The sequence below is a fragment of the Leptonychotes weddellii genome, chromosome 13 (genome assembly GCF_054177405.1).
Source record: "Leptonychotes weddellii isolate Sample4059 chromosome 13, ASM5417740v2, whole genome shotgun sequence".
In the NCBI taxonomy this organism is placed as follows: domain Eukaryota; kingdom Metazoa; phylum Chordata; class Mammalia; order Carnivora; family Phocidae; genus Leptonychotes; species Leptonychotes weddellii.
In genome coordinates this window covers 69,492,790-69,518,572 of record NC_138381.1, presented here as the reverse complement: position 1 = coordinate 69,518,572, position 25,783 = coordinate 69,492,790, and the positions used below count along the sequence as shown (strand labels likewise).

The 25,783-nt window shown below is 49.2% G+C and overlaps 1 protein-coding gene across 1 annotated transcript in view; it reads right to left on the bottom strand.

Annotated features, from left to right (window-relative positions):
* Nucleotides 1-1,717: 1,717 nt before the first annotated feature.
* Nucleotides 1,718-25,783, bottom strand: part of KSR2 (kinase suppressor of ras 2) — a 364,696-nt gene continuing 340,630 nt past the window's right edge. Inside the window, exons 16-20 of the mRNA XM_081802115.1 lie at nucleotides 14,353-14,449; nucleotides 13,208-13,341; nucleotides 7,935-8,066; nucleotides 2,850-2,979; nucleotides 1,718-1,855 (exon numbers count right to left, since the gene is read on the bottom strand). Coding sequence (XP_081658241.1) covers nucleotides 1,718-1,855; nucleotides 2,850-2,979; nucleotides 7,935-8,066; nucleotides 13,208-13,341; nucleotides 14,353-14,449 — 631 coding nt within the window. The remainder of the gene's footprint in view (nucleotides 1,856-2,849; nucleotides 2,980-7,934; nucleotides 8,067-13,207; nucleotides 13,342-14,352; nucleotides 14,450-25,783) is intronic.

The following is a 25,783-nucleotide window of genomic DNA, read 5'->3' as shown; positions in this document are numbered from 1 at the left end:
CCCACTTCCTATCTGTTCTGCCACCTCTGTATGCTCGCTCCCACCTGGAGGGCTCGGATTTCCCACGTGGGGGCCTGGCTTCCTCCCAAGGGCTTTGTCTTAACATGACCTCCTCCAAGGGGCATTCCCTGACCCGTCCCTTCTACCCAAAGCCCCCAGTCGTCACTATCGCAAACTTGTTTTATTGTCTTTTCAACACTTCACCTGAAATGATGATCCTTTTAAGACACATTTACCTGCCTATTGTACCTGCTCTAGAAGGTAAGCCCTATGAGGTCGAGGAGCTGATTGACTTTATTCACCCTTGTATTTGCACTCCTAGAACAGACTCCGACACAGAGAAGGTACTCAATACACACAGACGGAGTAAAGAAGTGAATGAGTAGAAAATTTCACTGACCCTAAAATCCCATCCTGCCAGCCCTCAGGGTCTCTAGTTCCCTGTTTCTCAGCCCAACTGCACAGAAAAAAATAGAAAAGAAGGCCCCTGCTCTCCCTCCAACCGGGGAGATTTAAGCCCCTCTGTTCAGTTAACTCCTGCGCTCTCCTCCCTGACGCCCAGGAAAGCAGATGCCACTGGGTGATGGCCCAAATGACACCTGGGGTTTGTAACACTGGGCACTCCTGGGACCCCACCCAGAGCTCTGACACTCATTGGCCAACTTGCCTGCACTCGGTAAGCTGGAGAGAGTCCTCGCTTGTTAGAGTCTCCCTCCGTTTTCACATTCAAGCCATTCCCAGTCCTGGAAGGCCAGCAGAATGCAGCTGGTCCTCTGCTCAAGTATACGGAATGCCTGCTACGGGGGGAACACTGTCCCAGCCGCCCCAGCGCCCGACCTGACGGTATCCTCCCCACATTCCTGTTGGAGCCGTCTACCACCCTCATTCTTTGGAGGCTGACACTGCCGCTCAGAGACGCCAAGTAACCTGCCCAAGGCCACACAGCTACGAAGTGATGGAGTGGAGGTTCCGATCCCTGTTTGTCTGCACGGGAGGTCTGTGCTCTTTTCAATTGTCTAAGGAAAGGCTGATCCCCTGGGGGAAGGAGAGATCCTATCCTCCAGGCTCAGCAAGCTCAAATGGTGGGGGGAGGGGTAGCTGAGGGCCTCCTGGGTCTGGTGTACTCTGGTGTGCCATGTAACTCTGTGTGTGTGTGTGTGTGTACACCCAAGTCTGCCTCCGTGTGTGGGCTTGAGCACAGGGCTGTGTTTTTCTGGAATGGAAGGGGGAGGGGCACAGAGCCTCCAATGAGGAAGCCAGAGAGACACTTATGGCCAGGAGGAGCTGAGAACCTTCCCTGCCCTTGTCTTCATGTGACAGAGAAAGCTGTGAGATGCCATGGGGAGAGGTTGCTGGCCCTGGGGGGTAGATTTCCTGCAAGCCAGGCCTCCTGGAGTAGCAGACACAGAGGCTTGGTGGGTTCAGGGCAGCACCTTGCATCTGATGATCAGACTCACTGGGGCATCAACCTTCATCAGGAAGAGATAGGCAAGGAGGTGGTCATGGTAGCAACAGGGCCCAGGCCCTGGACGGCAGACTCTATAGACTCCCCTGAACAGGAACCCTGAACAGGAACCCGGTAGGGAAGGCTGGTGGCCGGGGGAGGGAGGTGGGTGCATGGAAAGGAGATGGCTGGCAGAGGCGTGGGGGAGGGGAGCAAAGAGGTGGCAAAGGCCAGAGGACAAAGGCTGTGGGGAGAGATACTAAAGAAGAACACCTACTCTGCAGACTTCCAGAAATGTCCGGGGTGAGACAGGCGGCGGTTCCGCTTTGGCAGTTTCTCCAGCATGTCCATGAGCTTAGTGAAGGTAGGTCTTTCTTCTTGTTCAAAGGCCCAGCAAAAGAGAAGAATGTCCTAAAAGAAGCCAGCATGTGATGATTTAATGTAAATGGTGATGCCTTGATACCCTTTGGCATCTCATTGGGTCTGTCCATTTGTCTACCCATTTGCCCCACTTGTATATTCCCCCATCATCCATCTATCCATCCATCCATCCATCCATCCCAATTCATGCATTCATCCTTATCTATCTATCCATCATCTATCATCTTTCTGTCTTTCTTTCCATCCATCTATCCATCCTTCCACTCATCCAACTCATGAGCCCATACAGCAAACTAGGTAGGTCCCGTTCTAGAAGGTCTAGGATACACTGAGATCAGTAATGCTCCCCAAGGAGTTTCTTGGCCATTTTTTTCTCAAAGGGAGGGAGAAAAGTGAATCCTGAGGTCTCTATCCACATCCCCAAACTTTAAATGCTCTTCAAAGTCAAAGAGTGGGAAGTTACTTTTAATAATCACCTCACCTGAGAAAGGAAACCTAGATACGGGTAATCCTTAAAAACATGCCAGATAATTACTCCTTCCCTGACTTATCTGTCTTCTGATCAAAAGACAGCATTCTTCCTGCTGTTTTTTAGAGGGTGATTATTAATTTATACTCAGGCTTCTCTCTTTGTGTATATCTTGTTCTGAGCTGGATCATGACTTAAAAATTTTTATGTAGAAGCAAATAAAATTAGAATCATAGTATGGTAATATTTTAATGAATATCTTTTAAAAGTAACAGAAAAAGAGGGATTCACTGTTTCTACTTCACACAGCAAACCACTGCCAGGGAAAGTCTGGCCAAGTGCTACTGCACCCTTGAGGCGGGAACCTGAATTGCAGGCAGAGTTCAGAAACTTCACCTCTTAAGCTCCAAATCACGATCTGACAAGGCTGTGGACAGGCTTTTGTGCCACCCTCTGGGGAAGCATCTGTAACCTTAACACACAGGAAAAAGGCGGCCCTGAACTGTGTCTACCTCTCTCCTTGTCCCCCAGAGCTGGCACTGTCCCAGGACTTACCGAGATTTCTTTTCCCATGCCGATCTGGCTGAGGTTGGGTTTCATGCCTGTGCCCATTTGCCAGATTATTGCCTCTGCTGGTTGCGTCTTGAAAGGCCACTCCCTGGCGTGGAGTTCATACCAAATTGTGCTGTTGGCAGATGTTGTTAAAGGGGTTGTTGATATGATACATCACTCACGACCCTGTCTCCCCTCACCGACACACACCCACCCAGCCAGGCTGCTGGCTAACCCCTCTACTTTCTAGTTTCTTCCTCACAGGGCTGGTGTTTTGCTAGCTGGGATGCACCTAAAGCTTTCTTGATGTCTTAGAAGTCATGATTGCCCAAGGATACCTTCCCTGGTGCCTGAATTAAAATGAGTCAAAACTGGGCGCCTGGGTGGCTCAGTTGGTTAAGCGACTGCCTTCGGCTCAGGTCATGATCCTGGAGTCCCGGGATCGAGTCCCGCATCGGGCTCCCTGCTCGGCGGGGAGTCTGCTTCTCCCTCTGACCCTCCTCCCTCTCATGCTCTCTGTCTCTCATTCTCTCTCTCGCAAATAAATAAAGTCTTTAAAAATAAAATAAAATAAAATGAATCAAAACCTAGAACCTGAAAGTGTAATAGAATGTGGCTAGGATTTCTGACCCTGGACTTGTAATTCTAGGAAACCACTGTAAGGAAATACTTAGAGATACAAAAATCACTTACAAGGATATTCTCTACAGCATTATATATAATATCCAAAAAAGGAGAAATGACACAACTGTTCAATGAAAGGAATAGGTTGCATGTATCATGGTAAATCCATAAAACAAAATGGAATATGATATTATTATTGAAACATCTCAATGAAATTTTGCTGACATGAAAAAATGTTTAATATCTAATTTTAAGTGAAAAAACCAGGACAAAAGACTGTATATAAGGTAATAACTACTCTTAAAAAAATTATATATGTATCGGCAGGAGAATAAAGAGAAACAGCAAAATGTTAACAATGGCTAACTCTGGGTGATCGCATAGGATTTTTTTAAAATAGTTTTGTTTTCTAAATATAAGGCATCCCATGGAATAGTGGGGAAAAAATGCTGGGGGGTGTGGGTGGCAGCGAGGGCCTTGGCGGATCCATGGGGTGCTCACAGGATGCTAGGGAATTGCTGAGCTGTACCACGGGAATAGGTCTCAGCTCACTGGGAACAAATTCCCCAACTCAGGAAATGATCTTTCCTCTAATCTAATTTATGCAAATTTGCTTTAAAGAACATGAAGCGCTCTGTTATCTTTACTGATCAGAGGACTCTGTCAAACCAGCTATTTCTAGGGTCCCACTTCTCAGCATATTCTCTCCCCTACCCTCATCCCTCTGGGGCTCGGAGGGGTGACGCTCAGGTGTTGGGGTGTGGAGCTAGATGATCGGGAAGTTGTCACAGTAAGGTGCTAGATGATGACTGTTGCCATCGTAATAATCAGTTAACACTGAGTTTTTACTCCGTGCTAGACCCTATTCTAAGCCCTTTGCATTTATTATGATTACAGGGGAGGTGTAAGAAACATGCCTTCTTATTTTGACGATTTCACATCTGAAGGCCTCCCTGACCTTGGAGGGGCTGCCCTTCTCCCCAGGGCCAGCTTATTCCTAGAGATAGTAAATGACTCTCTTGCCAGTGTGCCTTTCATAGGCAGACTAACCAATCCAAAGCCCCACCCCCACCTCCATTAGGCTTCCACTGGGACCAATATTCCCCACCCTACTCAGGATACCCCCACACCCCAGAGCCCACTAAATTAGTCAAACTAGGCAACCTTAGCCTTTTTACCCTGCTTCACCGGTTCCTCCCCCAGTAAACCACATTAAAGCCTCTTGCCTGCATTTTCCTCCTGCCCCCTCTGCCTCCTGACCCTGGTGCTTTCCCCGTGTGGCCTGATGTGCCCCCTCCTTTTGAAAACCATGAACAACAAACCATCTTTCCAATGACAGTTGCTTCCTGCATTATTGCCATCATCAGACCCGAATAAAAATAAGACCTACATTTTCAAACAGGAGGCATGATCGTCATCCCCATTTTTCAGAAGAGGAATCTGAGGCTCAGGAAGCTTATGTATCTTACCCAGGGTCACACAGCAGATAAGAGGTGCAGGTGGAAGCTGAATCCGGTTGATCTGACTACAGAATCGCACCACTGGCCATTATACTACAAGAAACCTACACTCGATCCTATTCCAGAGTCCTTTGTAATTGTAAGTGAAGGATTTGGGGGGGGGGCGGGGCGCAACCCGGCAGCTGATGGTTGGGGCCTGGGTTAGGAGGCACAGACAGACTGCAGGCAAGGGCTCATGGGAGAGGGGCAAGGGAGCCTAGCAGGAGCTTGGGCGCAGGTGTCTTACAGGTGTTTTCTCGCTCGATCCTCAGAGCGCCTCGCTGGGTTTATTACCTTTTATTTACGGTTGAGGGAAATAGGGCTTTTCGTGGTGAAATGACTCTGAGGTCCCTGTGGCTAAACCCTCCAACTCTGGAGTTGGGATGTCCCAAGTGTGACTCCCAGATCCACCCCTGATTACCATAAGGCAAGTCGCTGAGCTGCCCAAGCCTATTCCCTCCCGTCATTTGGGTGCCTGTGAAAATTCCAGGAGACGGCACCCACAAAAACCTTAACACGGTGCTCAATATGCTTTTAAAAGTCCAGTTTTGTTCTAAATCATGCCTGAGCATGATGTCCCCAAGCAACAAGATGCACCTAATTGGCAGGAAACCAAGAGCGCCAGGTCCCTTGGAATTCAGCAGTGTCAGGAATAAAAGCCTCGTTAAAACTTCCTTTCAAACCCAACTTCCAAGAGAAACACACGAAGAAAAAAATAAATTGCTAAAGATTAAAACTCCAGTGGAAAACCAATTACTTACTTTGGTACATTTGTTAATTATTCTTTTTTCTTTTGCTAAATTTATACTAAAATATACCAACTTAATTATTGCAGTTTGGTTTCAGGTAACAGTAACTAGATAAAGTTTTGGGCATACACTAATCAGGGCAAATGACAACGTCTAAAAGGGTCCAAGTGATAGACGTCGAGAATCCTGATGGGCCAGCAAATGTCCCCCCATCCCCCCCTTCTTGAGATTTACAGAGAAGACATAGTAGGGGTACTTTTCCATGGAAGACACTCTCTCTAACATCTCTTGGTGGTGCTAAGTCGAATTGCACACATCTGCAGGGTTGCAACTTTCCCAAACAGCTTCCCCAGTGTTGTCTCTGTTTGTAACCACCAATCTTTGCAACAGCTCCAGTGGACATGGTAAGGTGAGGATTAGCATGGCTATTTGAGGAATGGGAACTTAGAAGCCTTCCCAGATGCACCCTCTTGGAGCCCTCATCCTGCACCTTGGGGCTGCATCCTGCACCTTCTATCCTTCTCTATACTTGCAAAGACATCCCGTTCTGTCTCATGATGCACTTTCTCTCTCTTTGCTGAGAAGCCCTAAACTCTTCTTTCCCAAACTCTAGCTGTGTAGATACAGTTGCTTTCTGGTTGGTTCCATTGGCCATCTCCAAGGTAGCCCAGACTCACTGTGTCCAAATGCGCTCTCTTTGCCTTCTCAGCATAGCCCAGGCGGACCCTCTGGTGTCTCTGCCTTGGTGAATGACACTAGTCTCCACCCAGTTGCTTAAGGTAGGTATCTGGGCACCACCCGCACTCAACCCATCATCAAACCCCATCCCATCCACCCCCAAATGCTTATGTCCATTTCTAGGGTCCAAACCCACTAGCACTGATTTGATGGAGAATGCCACCATCTCCCCCTGGATCGGTCACCCAACTTCCCAATCTCATCCTTATCCTTTCCATTCTCTGCACAGCAGAGTGATTGTTCTAAAACTCAAAGTATGATTACATCACTCCCCTGCTTAATAACCATCAATGGCTCCCCAGTGCTGTGAAGATGAAGTAAAAACTCCTTAATTCAGCCTCTTAGTCCCTGTAGGAGTCACTCGGATTCCCTATCTAGTCTCTCCTATCACCACCCCAGCTCATTTTTTCCTGATTCTCCATCTCTCAGCTCCCTCCCCCTCCCACTCCCCACATGTTCCTCCATTGTGGGCAATCTGTTTTCTGTTACCCTAGGCCTCTCCACCCGTTCCTTCTATCTAGACACCTCACCCTACCCTCATCTCGCCCACTTATAGTCAACCTCTAACTTAGGCTCAGGAGTCACCTCCTCTGGGAAGCCCTCTCCGATCTCCCAGGCTAGATTTAGGTTCTCCTTTATTAGCCCAGTCTTATGTTTATCCTCAGCATAGTATTTATCATACTCTGCTAAAATGGACTATTTCCCTGTTGGTCTTCTACTAGAAAAGATAGAGTAGGGGCCTTTGGTGGCTTAAAAATCGGTCTACAAATTTTTTGATATTCCTTCCTGCAAAACGTAGAGCTTCATTCACCTCTCCTTGATTGGGTGACTTGTTTCTAACACACAGAATGTGGCAGAAGTGAGGATACATAATTTCTGAGACCAGCTCATAAAGGCAAGGTGGTTCTAGCCACCGTGTTGTGAGGTCACTCAAGCAGCCTATGGAAATGCCCACATGACAAGGAGCTGAGGTCTCCTGCCAACAGCCATGTGAGGGGGCCCCCCTGGAAGTGGATCCTCAGCCCATCAAGCCTCCAGATGAGACTGCAGCTCCGGCCCACATCTTGACCACAACCTCATGAGAGATCCTGAACCAACTCAGAACCATTCAGCTAAGCCACCCCCACCCAAATTCCTGACTACAGAAACTTGAGATCATAAATGTTGCTTTAAGCCCTCAAGTTTGGATAATCCGTTAACGGTAGGTGTTCCATAGATAGGTATTGCTTCAGCGAATGAATGAATGGGCCAAGTAACTCGCCACAGTCACATAACCAGTTAGAAACCTGGCATGAAGGTTTGCTAGGGTCACTCTTTCTACTACACCCCACTTGGATACCCCCAATCTCACCCAGAAACCTGACCACCTAGGCCCCAGCAGATAGGTGCCCCATCTCTTCCAAAAGGAGAGAAGGAAGGCTTGGGCAATGTCCCCCTGTCTGGGCTGGGGCTCTCCACGGCCAGCGTGGGCCACCTACCCGAGCGCAAAGACGTCCGAGTGCTTGGAGAAGGGGAGTTTGTCCTCTTCTGTGTCGGGAGACAGCTGGCGGATGATCTCTGGTGCCAGGTGGCAGAGCCAGCCATTCTGGATGCGTAGCTTGTCCTCCCGCCTGGAGAAGCAAAACACAGAGGGAGCCCCACCTCACAGCCCAGGGAGGACTAGTCCCCCAGCACTGACCCCAAGTCTCTGGACCACCTCCGCTGGCTTTCTCGCATCTCCCACCCTGGGCATGCCCTGCCCTTGTCCTTGAGGCCGAGCCCCAGTGAAAGGGACAGGGAAGACTGATCTGGGAGGGAGACACTCAACACCCAAACCATCATCAGGTCCCTCTGCCTCTGAGGCACCCCCTCCTGCATATTCATTCAGCCAATACAGCGGAGTCTTGGTATTCATGGCAGTTACGTTGTATAAAGTCTCCGCAAAGAGTGAATTAGCAAATACGGAATCATTGCTCCTAGAGGAAATAGGTATTCACGCACACACCTCACATCGATTATAACCTAAAACCTAAAAACAACTCATCCTAGTACATTCTGTTTTCATTATTTTACGGAAGAGAAAACAAGGCTCAGGAGTGTTGAGTGATGTGTCTGAGGCGGCCCCACAACCACGTGCCAGAGTTGCAAAACTCTGTCCCACTGGCCCCGGGGCCCAGGGCTTCCTGCACCGCATGGCCCCCTCCCATCTCTGTCCCCTGGTCATCTCTGTATGAGAGCTCAAACAAGAACGCAGAGTATCCCCTTATCTGACCTCAGCTGGGAACACATACATCAGGTGATTCAAATTTTCACCACCCTGTGCATGCCCGTGAATGACTGCGAAGGGGCCATATTGATTTGGGGGTGCAAATAGATCTAAGTGAGTAGGCAAATTTGCAAATATGGAATCCATGAATAATGAGGATTCACTGTATTTTTGGAGAACGTGCTATGCCTAAGCTCTCTGTTTTCGGCACCAGGAACAAAGCAGTGAAGGAGACGAGCAAGGTCTCTGCCCTCCTGGAGCCTGTGCTTTGGTAGGGGAAGGTGACGACAAATGAATTAAATAAACAGGAAAAATACAGATGGTGATAAGCATTATATGAAAAAATTTAAACAGGGGAATGTGTCAAAGATAAGAGGGAACTCACTTTAGATAAAATTTTATCTGTATTTATCTTCACATGGTAAGACTTTCATAAGTACAGAGCTTTCCATTTGGGACTGAAATCTGAGCAGACTTCCTCCAAGGTTTCCACTGATTCAAGACTCCCAGGGAAGGGCCAGTTACTACAGAGAGAGGGGGCAGTGATGGGGGATGGGGATGGATATCTCCAACCATCAGGAGTGAGATCGTGATGGCCCAGAGCCTCCAGAATGTGGAGACCAGGGGCTGGCTGGATTCTACAGTTCTCCTAGGGTGGCTTCTGGAGCTATGTCAGGTGTAATGTGCTGCTCCTTGAACTGCACTCATTCATATCCCGTGACAATGATTCTTGCCCTATCTGAACACTTCTAGAGTGGCACTATCCCATAGAACTTTCCATGGTGATGGAAATGTTCTCCGTCTTTGCTATCCAATATGGCAGCCACGAGCCGTCATGGCCATTGGGCACTTGAAATCCAGCTAGTGCAGCTGAAGAATTGAACTTTAAATTTTATTTAATTTTAATCAAAGTTAAAATTACATAGCCTCATGTGGCTGGGGGCCATTGGACAGTGCTGCTCTCGACTATTATTTACCACAAATGAGGTTTTTCATTTACTTCTTACCATGACCATACATGGGAGCTAAGACTTTTTTAGTACACATTAAAATTAAGATGAAAAATGCTTATTCACGTCATCCCTAAAGTTATCTTGTGGACCACACGGCGGGAGTAGGGGAGAACCCTGAAAGGAGAGGTCCCAGGAGTTTTGGGGCTGGATAATTCTTTGTGGTGGGGGCCTGTTCTGTGTAGTGTAGGACATTTAGCAGCATCCCTGGTCTCTCCTCACTGGATACCAGTCTGACCCTCTCCCCTGTTGTGACAACTAAAAAAGTCTCCAGACATCACAAATATCCCTGGGGAGGGGGCGGGAGAGTCCCAGCGGTTCTCCTTTATACAGAAAACAAGGAAATGGTCCAAATTTCAGTCTTTCGGCATCAGCAACACAGGACTTGCTACACAGCAGACCCAAATCCATTGGCAAGCCCTTGAGCTGGCAGGGCCCAGTGAGTTCTTGCTTCCAGAACTGGGGATGCCTGCAGGAACGTAAAGACCTATCTGCTGCTTACTAGCCATGTGACCTTGAGCAGACCTGAGTCTCCACTTGCCCATCTGCACAATGGGCACATTAATCTCACACAACCCTGGTGCAGGGCTGTGTCAGCTGCCAGGGCCATAGGATTATTAGAATTATTACCTACGGATATGTTTACATCTTGAGGACTCAGAGATGGAGTGAGACCACAGCTCAAAGTAAGAACATCACATAAGAAGGAAGGGCCATGGCCTGAGCCAGCCAACACTCTCCGGGCACAACCGGGCCACTGGGGGTGAGGTGAGATGGGGTGCTGCTGCCGAAAGGGAGAGCACCCCAGTTCTGATTGCTTTCTGACCGCCCCTGCTGCCTATTCTGGACTTGCTGGCTGAGTGCAGGTTTGCAACTGCAGGCTGGGCCAGGAGGAGGGGTGCTGGCCACTCCCTAGCCATCAGCCCAGGGTGGGAGGGGGCACACGCCCGGGAGGGGGCTGGATGCCAGGCCTGGCCCAGACACTCCGGGATGTCCCATTCCCATGGCGATGGGCCCACTGGTGACAAACTCAAATCATCTTCATTAAGGTTATTATTATGATTAATACCAGCCTGTGGGTGGCTAGCACTATAGCGCTGGCATGGAAAATGACACCTTTTCTCGAGGATGGCAGAACAGCTGTATGCTGGCAAAGCTGGGGACGGGCTCGGGGAAGCCCCAGGGTCTGTCTGGATGTTCAGGACACGCTCACTTCACTGGGTAACCCCCACCCCTGCCCAGGCCCGGCAGATCTCCCCCTGTTGGGAACCCAGCATTGTGAATGCCCCAGGCTCTAACGGGGGGGCGGGACATCAAGTAGCCCCTACTGAGTGCCTACCGTGCATCAGGTTATCCATCGCACTTCATCCCAACAAACCCACCATAGGATGGGTAAGATCCCTGCTCTGTGGATGAGGACACAGAGCTTCAAAACACTTAAGTGACCTGCCCAAAGCTGCGGATGTAACAAGTGACCCCAGAGACTCCCATCCACAATTTTACAGCAATTCCTGGAGAAATGGCACCCTTAGGGAGCAAACTGAAACCCTACAGGAAAACTAAGTCTGACATACAACTGCAACAGAGAACATTCAACCACCACAGAAGACCCCCAATCGGGACTCGTGGGCAGCCAAGAAATGTGGATTTCTTCTGGGAGAGGTCGCTGAGGGTTCCCTGGCCTTTCCTGACACTGCCTGGGGTTTGTGTTGACGACCAGGCTGGGCAGGGGTGGGGTTGCGGAGGGACGGCTGGACAAAGGCCAGCAGCCACCTTGCCCTTGACTTGAACTTGCTTCTCCGGTTGACACTGGGCCTCTGTGAATGAGGTGAAGGAAAGGATGCTCACGTCATTCCATTTCCTTTCTTCCTCTTTACCCTGGGGCTTTCGAAAACTGAGAACCAAAAGGGAGAAAATCAGAGGTCCTGCCCCCTTTTCCTCCACCTGCAGGACAATCCACTGGCAAGGACATGCCTCTGGGTGGGAGGAATCGGATTTTTTTTTTAAGAGCCTTGAAGCAGGTTCACGGAAAGCATCTGCTGGGCCTTTTTTTGTCTGGAGGCAGATACTTGAGTTCATAGTGATGTTACCCACTGCTTCCTCTGCCCCTTAGCCTGGGGTGATGGATGAATGGATGTGGGGATGTGTGTGCGCATGCAAATCCTCCCAGCAAACCCACTTGTAAGTGCTCCTGGGGAGACAGGGAGGAAGGAACACGGTTCAGCCCTCCTGGCTTGTTGGGTCCGACTCGAGGGACTCTCTCCACCTACCTATCCACTGATCTCCTTGTTCATTTACCTACTTCTTCTCTCATCTTAGGTGCTATAGTTTTGGAGACCGCACTGAATCTTTTTGGGCGGAGTAAAACCTGAAGAGACACTTCCGCTTCTGTTACGCTTTCTGTTTCTAGATCACACAGAAAGCGGCTAGATCAAGTGTTGCTGATTTTTGGATGCTCTTCAAGGCATTATATAGCATGAACAAAATTCACCTGTGGGGGGGGCCCTGGGGTGGACCTCAAAGAGATCAGTACCTCAAAGCAGCTGAAACAAGTAAAAGGAGAGTGTGGGGCTGCCATCCGGAGGAGGCACGCACAGGTTATAAAAGGCGCGAGTAGAGAAAACCACGGGGTTTTTAAGTGTGTGTGCGTGCGTGTGTGTGTTCACGCACGCGTGGGCCTGTGTGTGCTCGCGCGCCCACACTCCAAATTAAAAGTCACAGAGGGCAGACCTCCTGAATCATGGGCTGTTTATTTGGAATCAAGTTGTTTCTCACCATCACCTCAAGGCAGCTTGCCCTTGGGTGAGTGGCTCCTGAGAGTTAATTACTTAAGGATGGTTAATGATTCTCCTGGGTGACACTAGGGGAGGTATATGCAAATTTATAGTAATTACAACAACTCAGCAGCAGCTACTCTGTGAGTGTTCCCTGCGCTCCCGGCACTGCTTTTGACACTTGATTGTGTTATTTCAGCCACACAAGGATCCTGTGAGGTAGGCATGATCACACCGTCATTTTTCTTGTAGACATGGAAACTGAAGTGCAGGGAAGTTCCAGGAGTATAACTAATGTCACAGTGATTAAGTGGCAGAGCCGGGGGGGCGGGGCACACGTGGGTCTGACTTTAAATCCCTTAGTACCCTTGCTGCACTAAAATGGATCAATTCATAAGACAACTTTGAGCAAGGACTCTGGGGTGCTTCCAACTGCCAGGTGGGTACTCAGGGCAAAGGGAGGATCTTCCAGTTAAATTCGAGGGCAAGGGCTTTCAGGATTTGGGGATGCTCTGTGCCCAATAACGCCCATGCTCCTAAAAGCACCACTTGCAAGACAGGCCCCCGGGGAATCACGGCTTGAGCTGGCAACAGCAACAGCCTAGCCGCCCAGCTAAGCGACCTCAGGCCCCCAGTCTCCGTCACTGATGCCATTTGGGTGACTTCTCACCCCTGACTGTCATCGGCCAAGAACTCCGTGGGGCCCTTCCACCACCGCTCACCTGCCGGCCTGCAGCACCCCGGAAATGCTGAAGAGCCCGAAGTCTGTGATCACCACTTTGCCGTTGTCATAGAAGACATTCTTTGACTTGAGGTCCTTGTGAAGGATCCCCTTTGCGTGGAGGTAGCCCATGCCCTGTAGGAAGCAAGGAAATGGGAATTTTCAAGGAACACCTGAGTGCTCGCTGCTGCTACTTGGCTTGGGTTCACCCTCCTTGTCTTTCCAACAAGAGCGCCTCAAATAGCTGAAGTTCTCGGGACCCCAACGCAGGCGCTCAGAGGTGGGGTGAAAGAAGTCATGGCAAGTGGAAACAGGCAGGGTCCCCAAGACACACATCCGCCACCACCCTCATAGCCCCGCCAAACTGTTCCCACCTAGCACTTCTGCTTCTTGAAGAAGAGACAAAGAAAGATGTCCCTGGTGGGGAAAGAAAAATTGAAGACAAAAACGGAGAGGAGGTCCCCGGAGAAAGGAATTCCATCCACCACGTCCCCACACTTCCTCTTTAAAAAATAACTCCTCTGCAGGAGATTTGTTTTATGTCCACTTAACCCGTATCAGTGCAGAATGCACTGCACTCCTCAAGGGACGGATCATGAGCCAATGATCAAGACCACGGAGGAGTCTAGTGGAGGTCTCCCTCAAGGGTGAGTCTCTAGATTTTTGGTTTTTCCCCTTTATGAGCAGTCACATTTTATCTCTTCTAACAGCTCAGTCCTGACACTTCCAGTGGCAACTAAAAGCCCCAGTCAACTGACTAATGAGGCACCTGCCAGAAAACACAGGATGTTCCAGTTTGTTTCAATCCCAAACAACTTGCAACAATTGGATGTTTCCCCAGCAGCTGCGGAAAGAGATGGCTGCACTCATGGGAATTCAAGCATCGGCGGGGTAAGGGATTCTAGCCACACAAACTTATCCGGGTCCCCACAACAGGCCCAATTATCACGATGCTGGGGCACCAGATGGCAGCCAAACATCGGGAGACCAACCCTCATGGTGGTATCCGGGCAAAGCCCTTCCTCACCTACAGCCTGCTATTTTTCAGATCAAGTCTAATTTTTTTTTTTTTTTTTTTTTAAATCCAGACTGTTGGTCTGAAGCCAGACCATGCATCTCAGGAGGAAGCCCCAGACCCTGTGGTACCTTCACAATTTCTTGAGCAATCTGCCTCGTTTTGTTGACATCCAAGACGATTTTGGCATCCCTCACCACAGAATAGAGCGTCCGTCCCTTACACAGGCTGGAAAGCGAAAGGCAAAATAAATGATCAGCAGTTGTTCAGAGGAGAGTGACCCACAATGGTTGTTAGATGTGACAAGTAAGACTGCAGGTGCCTCTAGTTTGCCTATCAGATAATGAGCCTGTAACCGGACCTCAGATCTGGTTCTGGGATGCAGATCGGGGGGTGGGGCACGTTCTATCACCGACACCCCCACCCCGGCATCGCAGGATACCTACAGAATCTAACCCAGGCCAGAGGCAGGCTTGCCACGTTCCGTCTGTCCCAGATTGCACAGAAGGAAAGCTGCGCGTAAACCAACAGCTTCTGGGGTTCTCAGACACCACTCAGACAGCACTCTGCCAGCCACTTGTCCCAGCTGCTCCCGCTCACCCGAAGCAGCTGAGGGACAGCGATAAAAACACCAGCGAAGTGGTGGCTCACGTCCACCAAGTACCATCGGCCAAAGATGCATTCAAGCCTTCAGACCATGGCGTGTCAACATCAATACCCCTCCCCCCAAACCAGATGCCTGTCGAGATAGAGGGCTTTTCAAACCATTTTCAGCCTCATTGAGTTCATTTCGAGGACCAGTGGTGTAAGATAAATGACAAGATGACAAAGGACGGTAATGCAGTGATGGTCACACCTCCCCGTTTAGTTGCCTACATGCCCAGCCATCTGTCCCTCCCGCAGTGCACTCAGTTCCTGGCACGCACGCAGCAGGCCCTCAGTACATGGTCATGGAATGAATGAGTGAATGAATGAATTCTAGATTCACCACTGCATTCCCAGCCCCTAGCACCATGTCTGCCTCACGGTATCCGGTGTTGGCTAAAAGAGGAAAGGATGGTATCAGGAAAGTTCATGTTCCATCTCATGTCAAAATAATGGCTTGAATTTTTCTTTTAATCTAGGACTTCATTGCTAAAAGACTCTTAGTCCTTCCTTTAGTATCCTCGAGCCTTTGTTACATGCTAGAATAGCTGAGATCATGTGGTTGAGCTGGAACTGTGGCAAAGGGACCTCAGTTTGGATCCCAGCTGTGTTCCTCACTGTGTGTCTTTGGGTGGGCTACTTAACCCCTCTGGGCTTCAGTTTCCGCAGCTATCAAAGAGAATATGTACCTTGTAGAGTCAGTACGAGGACTGAATGAGAGAAGGAGCCCAGGGCGGTGCCTGGCACGTGGTGGAAAGTGTAGCACAGGGGTTAGAACAGGGGCCTAGTCAAACTCTGTGGGTTAGAATCCTGGCTTGTCAGTTAATGGCTGTGTGGCCCCAGGAAGGTGAGTTAACCTCTCTGAGCCTCATTTTCATTATCTGTAAAATGGGGTCAATAGTTCCTGCCTTACAAGATTGTTAAGGAGAACCATATGAAATCAGGTGTGTAAAGGGACGGGCATCTCTCCATGCCTGACACATATTAAGTGCTCATGAAATGCTGGCTGTTAGGAGAGGTAGTGAATGATCAATAAAATGGCAAATGCACACACACCCTTGGCAAATACGTATTATATATTTATACACACATCACATCTGTTTGTCCATCTATTATATTACTCTCTACCTAGCTATGTATCCATTCATCCGCCCATATATCTGTCCAAAATGCTACCCGTGATCTTTGACTAAGATTCATTTCTTCACTTCCTTAAGGTGAGATTTTCAGGGAAGCTGACTCCCAGGGAGTCTGATTCACCTGTCCAAGGTTGCCCAGTGAGCTGGCAGGAGGCAGCCACGGTGACTCGAGGCTATCCCCTGTCGTTGCTTTCCTGGGGGTACATTTGCTATGGCTGCTGCAGGAGAGGGGGAGGGAGTGGGCTGTACAGCCAATTAAACCATACTGACATTTAAACATTGAGGATGGTGGAGACCGTGGGTGGATTCCCTCCCCTGGATACTCAGTTCTTGAACAGCCACCTACATGCATTACCGGTCAGAGCGCAGAAAATGCCGTCCCCACTGCATAAAGCAGAGCAAATCACTGCAACAGGCTCCCAGGGTCCCAGACTCTCCTTCCCAGGGTAACCACATACAAGTCGCAGGTTTCAAATACCCTCCCATCTTCTTTCTCTGCTCACATCTTCCTCTACAGGAGCAGCTGCTAAAACCTTTGCTTCTCTCACTACCCTGTGGTTTCTGGGGCTGCTGGAGAAACCACCACCCACTGGTGGGGATGTAAGTCGTACAATCACAGCTTGGCAGGGCTACCAAAGTGAAATATACAAATAACCCACGATCGGCAATTCCTCCCCTAAGTATAAACGCAACAGTCATGCATAATCATGTTCACCCACGGATATGCCAGAATGTACTACCATGTTAACAGCAACCCATTCATAATAGCCCCACACTGGAGCTAATCCAAATGTTTGTCAACAGAAAGATGGATAGATTGTGACAGCGCCATAGAACCATGTATGTTTGTACTATACTATAAAATAATAAACTATTGCTAACGGCAACAAACATAAACACAATGTTGAACAAAAGAAGCCAGACACACAGGACTCACATAGAATGATTCCGTATGTATAAAGTGCAAAAGCAGACAAAACTGACCCGTATTGTGAAGTCAATGTAGTGGTGACCCTTGGGGGCTGGGGAGGCTGGAGAGGGCATGAGGGGTATGGGGGGAGGGGGCAGGCAATGTTCTGTTTTGATTGGGGTGCGGTATAGGAGTGTGAATTTAGTCGAAATTCATCAGGTTGTGCTCTTAGGATCTGGACACTGCCAGATATTACACTTAAAAAAGTTTGCTTCAAACAAATCGGCAAGGATGAACAATATGCATGTTGAAATTTACAAGAAAATCTAAACCAACACTGATACCCAGCCATCCACTTTTTTTTTTTAAAGATTTTGTTTATTCATGAGACAGAGAGGCAGAAGGAAAAGCAGGCTCCCCGCTGAGCTGACAGGCTGATGCGGGACTCGATCCCAGGACCCTGGGATCATGACCTGAGCTGAAGGCAGACGCTTAACCGACTGAAACCCCCAGGCACCCCCCCCCACCCTGTAACCACTTTTAAGCTCTTCACATAGTCACAATTCTGTCTGCAGAGGAATTAGGGGCTCCGGGCCTGGCTGTGCCTGCCAGGTGTGTATCGGGGGCTGAGTTGGAGAGCAGGTGCAGGGAGAAGGCTGAGCTCTAAGTAGGAGCAGGCATCAGGCAGGTGTCCAGGGTGGCTGAGGCTCGGATACACCAGGCAAGTCAGTCCAAGTATCTTTGGCAACTGCTCTGAGCTTGGGGTTTCTGTGGCTAACAGCAGTGCCCCAAAAGCCACTTGTGGGGTGGGAGGTGGAGAAGGGAAGGGAGGAGAGGATGAAGGTTTACTGAGCACGTGTGTGGGACCTAAGTCACCTCCACAAATCCTCAAGGCAGCCCCGCAGGGTCCACACTATTGCCCTATTCCTGCCGATGAGGCTACGGAGACCCAGAGGGGCGGAGGACCTGCTCACAGACACACAGACATGGTGTCAGCCTGTTCCTGATCTGTCTCTCATCCCTTCTGTGGTATGGGTGCCCAGTTACCAGACGTGATTTGGGGGCCATTTAAGAGACACGCAGGCAAGGGAATCCAAATCTGACTCTACCATTTACTACTTGCTGGGTGGCCTTGGGAAGTGACTTTGATCTCAGTTTCCTCATCTGTAAAACAGGCGTCATGTAACACCACCAGCTAACGTGCATGAGCCCTTTCTAGGTACCAGCTGCCAGCCTAGGCACAAGGGCCCCACACGGTGGGTATTCTTGCTGTATTCCATGGATTCCAAGATGCACATTTCCTTGAAATTCAACATCTCCGAAAGCAGAATGTGTCTTATTCATGAACAGGTAACAGTTTTGTTGGCACTGTATTTCCTTCTTTGTCCATGAATACATGGTGCACATTGTAATTAATAGCATCTTGGATTTATTGAAGTCTTGGATCAGCCATGTTTTACAGATAAGGAAACTGAGGCTCTGAGAGGTTCAGTGGAGCTGGGATTTGAACCCAGGCAGCCTGGCTCCAGAGCTTAGGCTCTTAACCCTCATCTTTTGCTCCATAACTTTCTCTGAGACTCCAGCATGTCACACGCCCTCAGTAAATGGTAGTCATAATGTCACTACTATGGCAATGGGGATGAATGAGCCCGCAGGCCTTGGTGGCAGTCAGTCTGGAGGTCAGGAGAAGGGGTTTTAGTGGCTTAAGGATGTAGTTAGTAGCCCTCTAGGTTCTGGGGCAGTAAGCGCGCGCACACACACACACACACACACACACACACACATTTCCCCTCTCAGTATCTCTCTCTGCAAAATGATCACGTTTCTCCAAAGAGGAACAAGGACCGGATTATGCCCCACTTTATCTGCAGGCTGATAGAGAGGTGTCTCCAGCCCTGACCCCAGGCAATGCATTCATCCAACTCTGACCTTTGACCCCACATCCCAGGTGACACAGTGGGCCTTCTGGCCAGGATGGCACTGCAAGTGTAAGATGCTTGTTATAAACCAGCCTAAAAGAGGATTGCCAGAAAGCAACCAGATAAAACCACCTAGAAGGCTTATCGAGGACCTCTGTCCAAACTGGCTACTTTCTGCCAAAACAGTGACTGGGGAGAAATCTAGATGCCTGGGGCAGCCACTTCTCTTCCCTCCTCCAAATCGCTCAGCACCAAGCAGGGGGACCCAGGCCTGTGTGAATGAATGGAGGGTGGGAGGGAGGGGAGTGTGTCTTTCAGGTATGTCTGGTCTTAAACTGGAATGTTCTAGACTGGGCACCTACGGTCTCCCGGCCACACCTGCTCCCCTTCCTGCAGTTACACCTGCCGAGACCTCAGAGGTGTTTAAGCACGAGGCCAGTGGCTAACTGGAAGGTACATCAAAATCCCTTGGAAGAGCTTGTTACAGCAAAGATGGCTGGTCCCACCCTGAGAAATTCTGATTCTGGGGGTCTGGGTTGGGTTCCAGAGAATTGGCATTTCTAACAAGTCTCCAGGTCATGCTAATGCTGGTGGTCTAGGAACCCCACTTTGAGAACCACTGCTCAAGGCCAATCTCATTTGACTGAGGCCCAGAGATAGTAATGTTTGCAATCCATTTAGTGAGTGTGGCTCTGTGGGCATGGTAGTATTCTAGGGGTAGGCGATACTGTTCTAGGTGTGTGCAAGACAGGCCCCATCCTTAATCTCATGGGACTGACTGGCCAGGGGAGACGTCGGGCAATAAATAAGTAAAATAGATGAGATATTCAGAGAGGCATAAGTGCTAAGGGGAAACTAAAGAGATTTATTGGACAGAGAGTGCTGGGGCTGGGGGCTTCTTTAGCTAGGATGGTTAGGGTAAGTCCCTCAGGGGAGATGACCTTCATGCCAAGAGCTGAATGAAGAAAGGCAGCCATGTGAAAATCTGGAGGAAGAGAGTTCCAGGCTGAAGGACCAGCCAGTGCAAAGGCCCTGGGGTAGGACCAAGCCTGGTACACTTGAGTAACATAGCAAAGGCCCTATGGCTGGGCTCTAGAGAACACCTCCCAGGGCCTGCCCCCCTCAAGTATCGATCTTCTAAATAGAAGAAACAGTTGGGTGGAAACAGTCCTTAGCTCTGCCTGATTTGAGTTCCCAAGGCAGTTGGTTTCAAAGTCAGCTATTATTTTAAAAACACTCTATTCTGTCAGAAGGGATTTACAACCCTTTGGTTGTTCACTCACTTCTAAGCATTCCCCACCTCTCAAAACTCAAAACCCACTTAATTGCCCCTTTCCTCCCCCGCCTTCCCTTGAGCAAATAAATCACATGTCAAGCGACAAGTTGCGTGCTCCCATCAAATTCTAGCCGCAGGCAAGCTTTTAACTTCGAAGTCGTTCATGAATCTAACACTGAAGATATTAAACCTCGGGACTCTGGGGCTTTCTAATAAAAAATGCCAGGTTTGCTTCCTATTAAAAATGGGGAAATGCCAGAAAACAAGTGAGAAACGCTGTGCGTCCAGGAAATGAAGTTACAGAGTTCCATTTAGTAAGGGGTGGGTGGCAGAAGGCTCAGGTCCGAGAGGACGGTGGCCGGCCAGACACTGGAAGATGCAAAGCAGGAGCCTTGCTGCTCAGGAAGGCAGGGCTTACTTTTTGCCAATGCACACCCCCGCTCCAGCCTTTGATATTGTTGCAAAGCTCAGAGAAGTGGGGAGGGACAAGGAAGCTTAGACCCTGTCTTACTGGATTTTTGTCTCCAGGCCTGGATCCAATTTTGCTAAGTGCAGAGGCCAAAGGCTGGCTGCTCTGGGCCCTTCCAGGACGGAGACAGGGCTGTGCCAGTGAGTGATAACTCATGCCCCTAACCATGACCTCATGCTTCTGGGCATCTGGTGACATTCTGCCCTCCGTGGTCTGGGCTTTACAAGGGTAGGTGTGCTCCATGGGCACAGGCAGCCAGCTGGGGAAGTATGAGCCTTCAGCTCGCTACAGGAAGAACTTCCAGGAAATGGTAGCCCAGCGGGGCCTCTGCCTCCAATCACATTGTGTGGTCCAGCCGCCATCCGAGACCTGTTCTTCTTGACCTTGTCCAAAGACGTCCCGGGACATGCTCCTCCCTAACTCTGCAGCATAGTCTTTTATCATCTCCTAAGGGTCAGACTATAACATCTCATGGCAATCATTCCAGAACCACCTTAAGATTTTTGCCAGACTGGCCACCTTGCATTATTTATCACTTGCTAGTAGTTTCCTTTGGATGCCCTGCCTTGAAAAAAAATAAGCATATTTTAAAAAGAAACTTTTATCATGACCTTCTATATTGCCAGGTAGAAAGCCAGGATCTCTAGCCCCAGATAAATGTAAAAGGAAGTACAATGAAAGCCAAGATGTCAAACAAAACGAAATCCTAGCTGGGGATTGCAGCCTTTGCCAAATGATCTGATCCTGAGGCCCCCTCTTTGTGTTAAAAAAGGAGGTTTAGTAGGTCAGGGCTAAGAAGGCATTAGATACTAGCACTGGGTGGAGACTTTCTCCTTAATGTCACCAGGAGGATGGAAGTAGAATCGAAGAGGAAAAGGACGGTCTCACCCTATGTGATTTAATGCTATGTGGGGCCAGCGGTACCTGTCTTACACTCTGGGAAACCCTCATTTAATCCTCATATCTGCAAACCCCTCCTTCCTGCCAATTATGCAACAACTGAGTACTACAGGCCAGGTATGTGCAGTGACAGGACAAAAAGGGCCATTTCCTTGTTCTGATGGAACTGACATTCTCGTGGAAGAACAGACACTGGCAAATAGAGCAACTGTAAGTTACAAGTAGGACGATGGAGAAATTAACATGGGTCAGGTAGAGACGAAGGGGAGAGAGCTGGGTGTCTCCATTAATAAGTGGTCAGACTGGCATCTCAGGAGGGGACATCAGCGGCCCCCTTCCCACCACATCATGCTGTCTTAGGGCAAAGACTCTGCACTGCTTTCTGGCAACTTCTCACCACATGCCCCTTGTCCCATCTCTCCAAGAAGGGCAGGCATCATCTTATTTAGGATGATGACCACCTCCCGAAGGCTGGCCAGGGGGCCAGGATAGAGGCAAAAGTTTCCCGGGATCATCTCATCCAATGCTTCAAAGAACTCTCTAAAGTGGGTATGGTTATTCCCATCGTACAGATGGGAGACTGAGGCCATAAGTCAGCCTGGATAGGAGACCACCCTTCAGAATCAGAACCACCTGGGATAAAATTCTGCCCCTTTCTGATTGTGTGATCTCAGGCAGGCTCCTGGAAACCTTTGGAACGTGCAGTGCTTTATGATGTGTGAGGTGGGCTGAGGAGGGAAGGGAGGTGGTTATACGTAGTGAGTATGTGTGTGGCCTCCGAGTTCAGTTTGAGTATCCACTACTCGGCACTGCTTGGAAATGAGGCGAGGTGGGACAACGGTCTCTGTTATGGGCCTCCCTGGGACGAGGCACTGAGCTGAGCACTTCTCAGGCCCTCCTTCCCAGGAGGGCAGGTCCTGGATTACAAATGAGGCAATTCACGTGCAGGAAGGTTACAGCACCTGCCTGGGGTCCCACAGTCAGTAGGTGACAGGCTCCGGATTGGAGTCCAGGTCTGAAAGCACCACGTCTTTCCAGGATTTTAGAAGCTCCCTTGGGAAAAGGTGGTTTGGTAAAGAGGAGTGACCTGAACCCACTCAAGATGGCCTGACTTCTGGAAAACTTCATCCACTGAGCTCAGCTGAGATACCCCCCAACCCCAGCTCAAAGCCTGTCCTTCCGACCCTCCAAATTCAGGGCCAGCCCAAGTCTGTCCTCACTGTCCGCTTGCTGTTTGTGTTTCTGAATTCCCAGCCACCACCCAGAGACAAGCAAGGCAGGCCAAAGAGGATTGGGTCATTTGAGGGGGTCTTCAGAGCTCCTGCAGCACACGGCTGGCCAGGCCCAGGGGAGGAGCTCCAGAAATGCTCCGGGAATGAGTGAATGACCACTGGAGCTGGGAGGAGACCTATGTTTGGTGCCAGGGCAGATCTTTCTGAAAGAGACCCTGAGCCAAGCCAGAGCCAGTCAGTGATGAAGCGTGCAGCCTCCTCCCTGTCAGCGCAAGGTACCGAAGGACCACGCTGACCCACCCTCCCCGCCCTGCCTTCCAGGGCTGGATACCGAAACACATCAGTTCTTGTTGTTCCCTGACCAGAACCACATTTTTTTTTTTTTAAAAGCTGAACAGTAAACTGAATTACCATTTAAAAAATGTATATGCATGCCACCTAATTTATATGCATTAAAAACCCAAGAGGACAGACTCCAAGGTGTCAGCAGGGTTATTTCTAGGTAGTGGGATTAAGAGCTTTACAAGTTGGGTTTTTTTTTTTTTTCCCCTTGCTGCTTATCTCTCTTTTCTACTTTTTCTCCCAATAAACACATGGTACTTTTGTAAAATGAGAAAAAAGGGGGGAAAAAAGGCACCTCTGAGTCAGACGGCAATGAAACCAGACACACGTTTATCCTCTAGACGGTTTGGAAAATACTGAGCTGGCCACGGACTGAAAGGAGGAAGGACAGTGTGAACTGCGTCCATGCTCGGAGCAGCTCAGCCTTGGCCTTGCTCGGAAGGCTGTCTGGCCGTGATTTGTTCAAGGCGGGAAGCATTTTTTGTGCCTTGTCTTCTGCATAGGGGCTGTACCTGCTGGGCACGCAGCACATGACGGGCCCTTACCTGAAAGCCCCAATAGCACCCTCTCCCTGGAAAAGTTCAATCCCTAATGAAGAAGGCAGAGTCAATGATCTGATTTTTAAAAATAACTGTGTGTCTGGTAAGAGGAGGAGGGGCAGACAATGTGTGGTATGCATCACCCCACAAACGGCTGGGTCCTTTCTGCCCACGGGGCCCAGGGCCCAAGCGGGTGGAGCGAGGTGGGGGAGGGGAAACAGCAGGGGGATGGGAGAATTCCACCTTCCCAGGAGATGGACCTCAGTGTGGCACTTACCTGGCCATGATGTAAGAGAACATGTATAGAAAGTTCTAGAATTCAGGCTATAGACTCATGTTCTAGATGAATGGGTCCACCTCCTTCATGGAAGAAATGGTGACACAGAGGAAAATAGAATTTCCCAAGGTGGTGCTTCAAGTGGCATAGCTAGGCTTGAACCCCAGATCTGCCCGAGGCTGAATTCTATGTTTGCAGGCCCAGAGCCATGCTGCCTCCTAAGAATCATCAATACCATTCGCTGGGAACCTTCCCATGAGCACTCTGCTAGGGGTTTGACATGAATGATCTTAACTACAGTTGACCCTTGAACGATGTGGGGCAGGGGCACTGACTCCCCACCCAGTTGAAAATCCGCATGTAACTTTTGATTCCTCGAAAATGTAACTGACAGGAAGCCTTACTGATCACATAAAGTCGATGAACACATATTTTGTATGCTATATGTATTATATACTTATTCTCACAATAAGGTAAGCTAGAGGGGTGCCTGGGTGGCTCAGTCGGTTAAGCGTCTGCGTTCTGCTCAGATCAGGATTGCAGGGTCCTGGGATGGGGCCCCATGTTGGCTCTCTGCTCAGCAAGGAGCCTGCTTCTCCCTCTCCCTCTGCCTGCCACTCCCCCTGTCTGTGCTCTCTCTCTGTCAAATACATAAATATTTTTTTTTTAAGGTAAGCTAGAGAAAAAGCATTAAGAGATCCATAAAGAAAATACATTTGCTATACTGTATTTCTAGAAACAAATCTGTGTATAAGTGAATTTGTGCAGTTCAAACCCATGTCATTCAAGGGTCACCTAGAGATGCACCCCCAATTTCAACCTTATTAGGGAAGTGTATTGCTATTTCAGATGGGAAAACGGAGACTCAGGGAGGACAAGTCACTTGCTAGGCTCATGCAGAGGACACCTACGAAGCAGAACTAGCTACCCCCCATCTGTCTGACACCAGCGTCTTGTTCTTAGCCACTGAGCTACATGGCCTCTTTGGGAAATAGAAAGAGCAGGGCTGAGGGATGAGGGAACCGACATTTTCCAAGCTCCTGAGACAAGCCTCATCAGAACCCTGTGGGGGAACGTTTCATCTTCCCACTTTTCCAATGAGGAAGCAAAGGCTCAAGGGAATAAATGACCTGCCCAGGATCCTTTGCAGCCAGGATGTGGCAACAGGAGCTGGGTCCAGTTTGCCCGAAGCTCCCTTTCCACTGCCTCTCCCTTTCTTGAGAATGGGATGCCCCAGCACACACCCAGGGAGCTCACTGTTGGCACTGCTCTAGGTCAGGAGCTCACAGAGAATCTGGAAGAGTGTAGATACACAGGCTTAGGAGAGTAAATACCTGGTAAATGCTATTTTATTGGAACACAGCCACACCTTTGTTTGTATACTGTCTATAGATGCTTTCATGCTAAAATGGCAGAGTTGAGTCTCAGACTGCATGGCAAAACTAAGAATATTTACGGTCTGAAAAAAATAAATACAACTTAAAAAAAAATTTTTTTAGACAGATGTTGGCAGGGATGCAGAGAAAGGGGAACCCTCCTACACTGTTGGTGGGAATGCAAGCTGGTGTAGCCACTCTGGAAAACAGTATGGGGGTTCCTCAAAAAGTTGAAAATAGAGCTACCATACGATCCAGCAATTGCACTACTGGGTATTTACCCCAAAGATACAAATGTAGGGACCCAAAGGGGTACATGTACCCCAATGTTCATAGCAGCAATGTCCACAATAGCCAAACTGTGGAAAGACCCAAGATGTCCATCGACAGATGAATGGATAAAGAAGATGTGGTATATATATACAATGGAATATTATGCAGCCATCAAAAGGAATGAGATCTTGCCATTTGCAACGACGTGGATGGAACTGGAGGGTATTATGTTGAGCGAAATAAGTCAAACAGAGAAAGACATGTA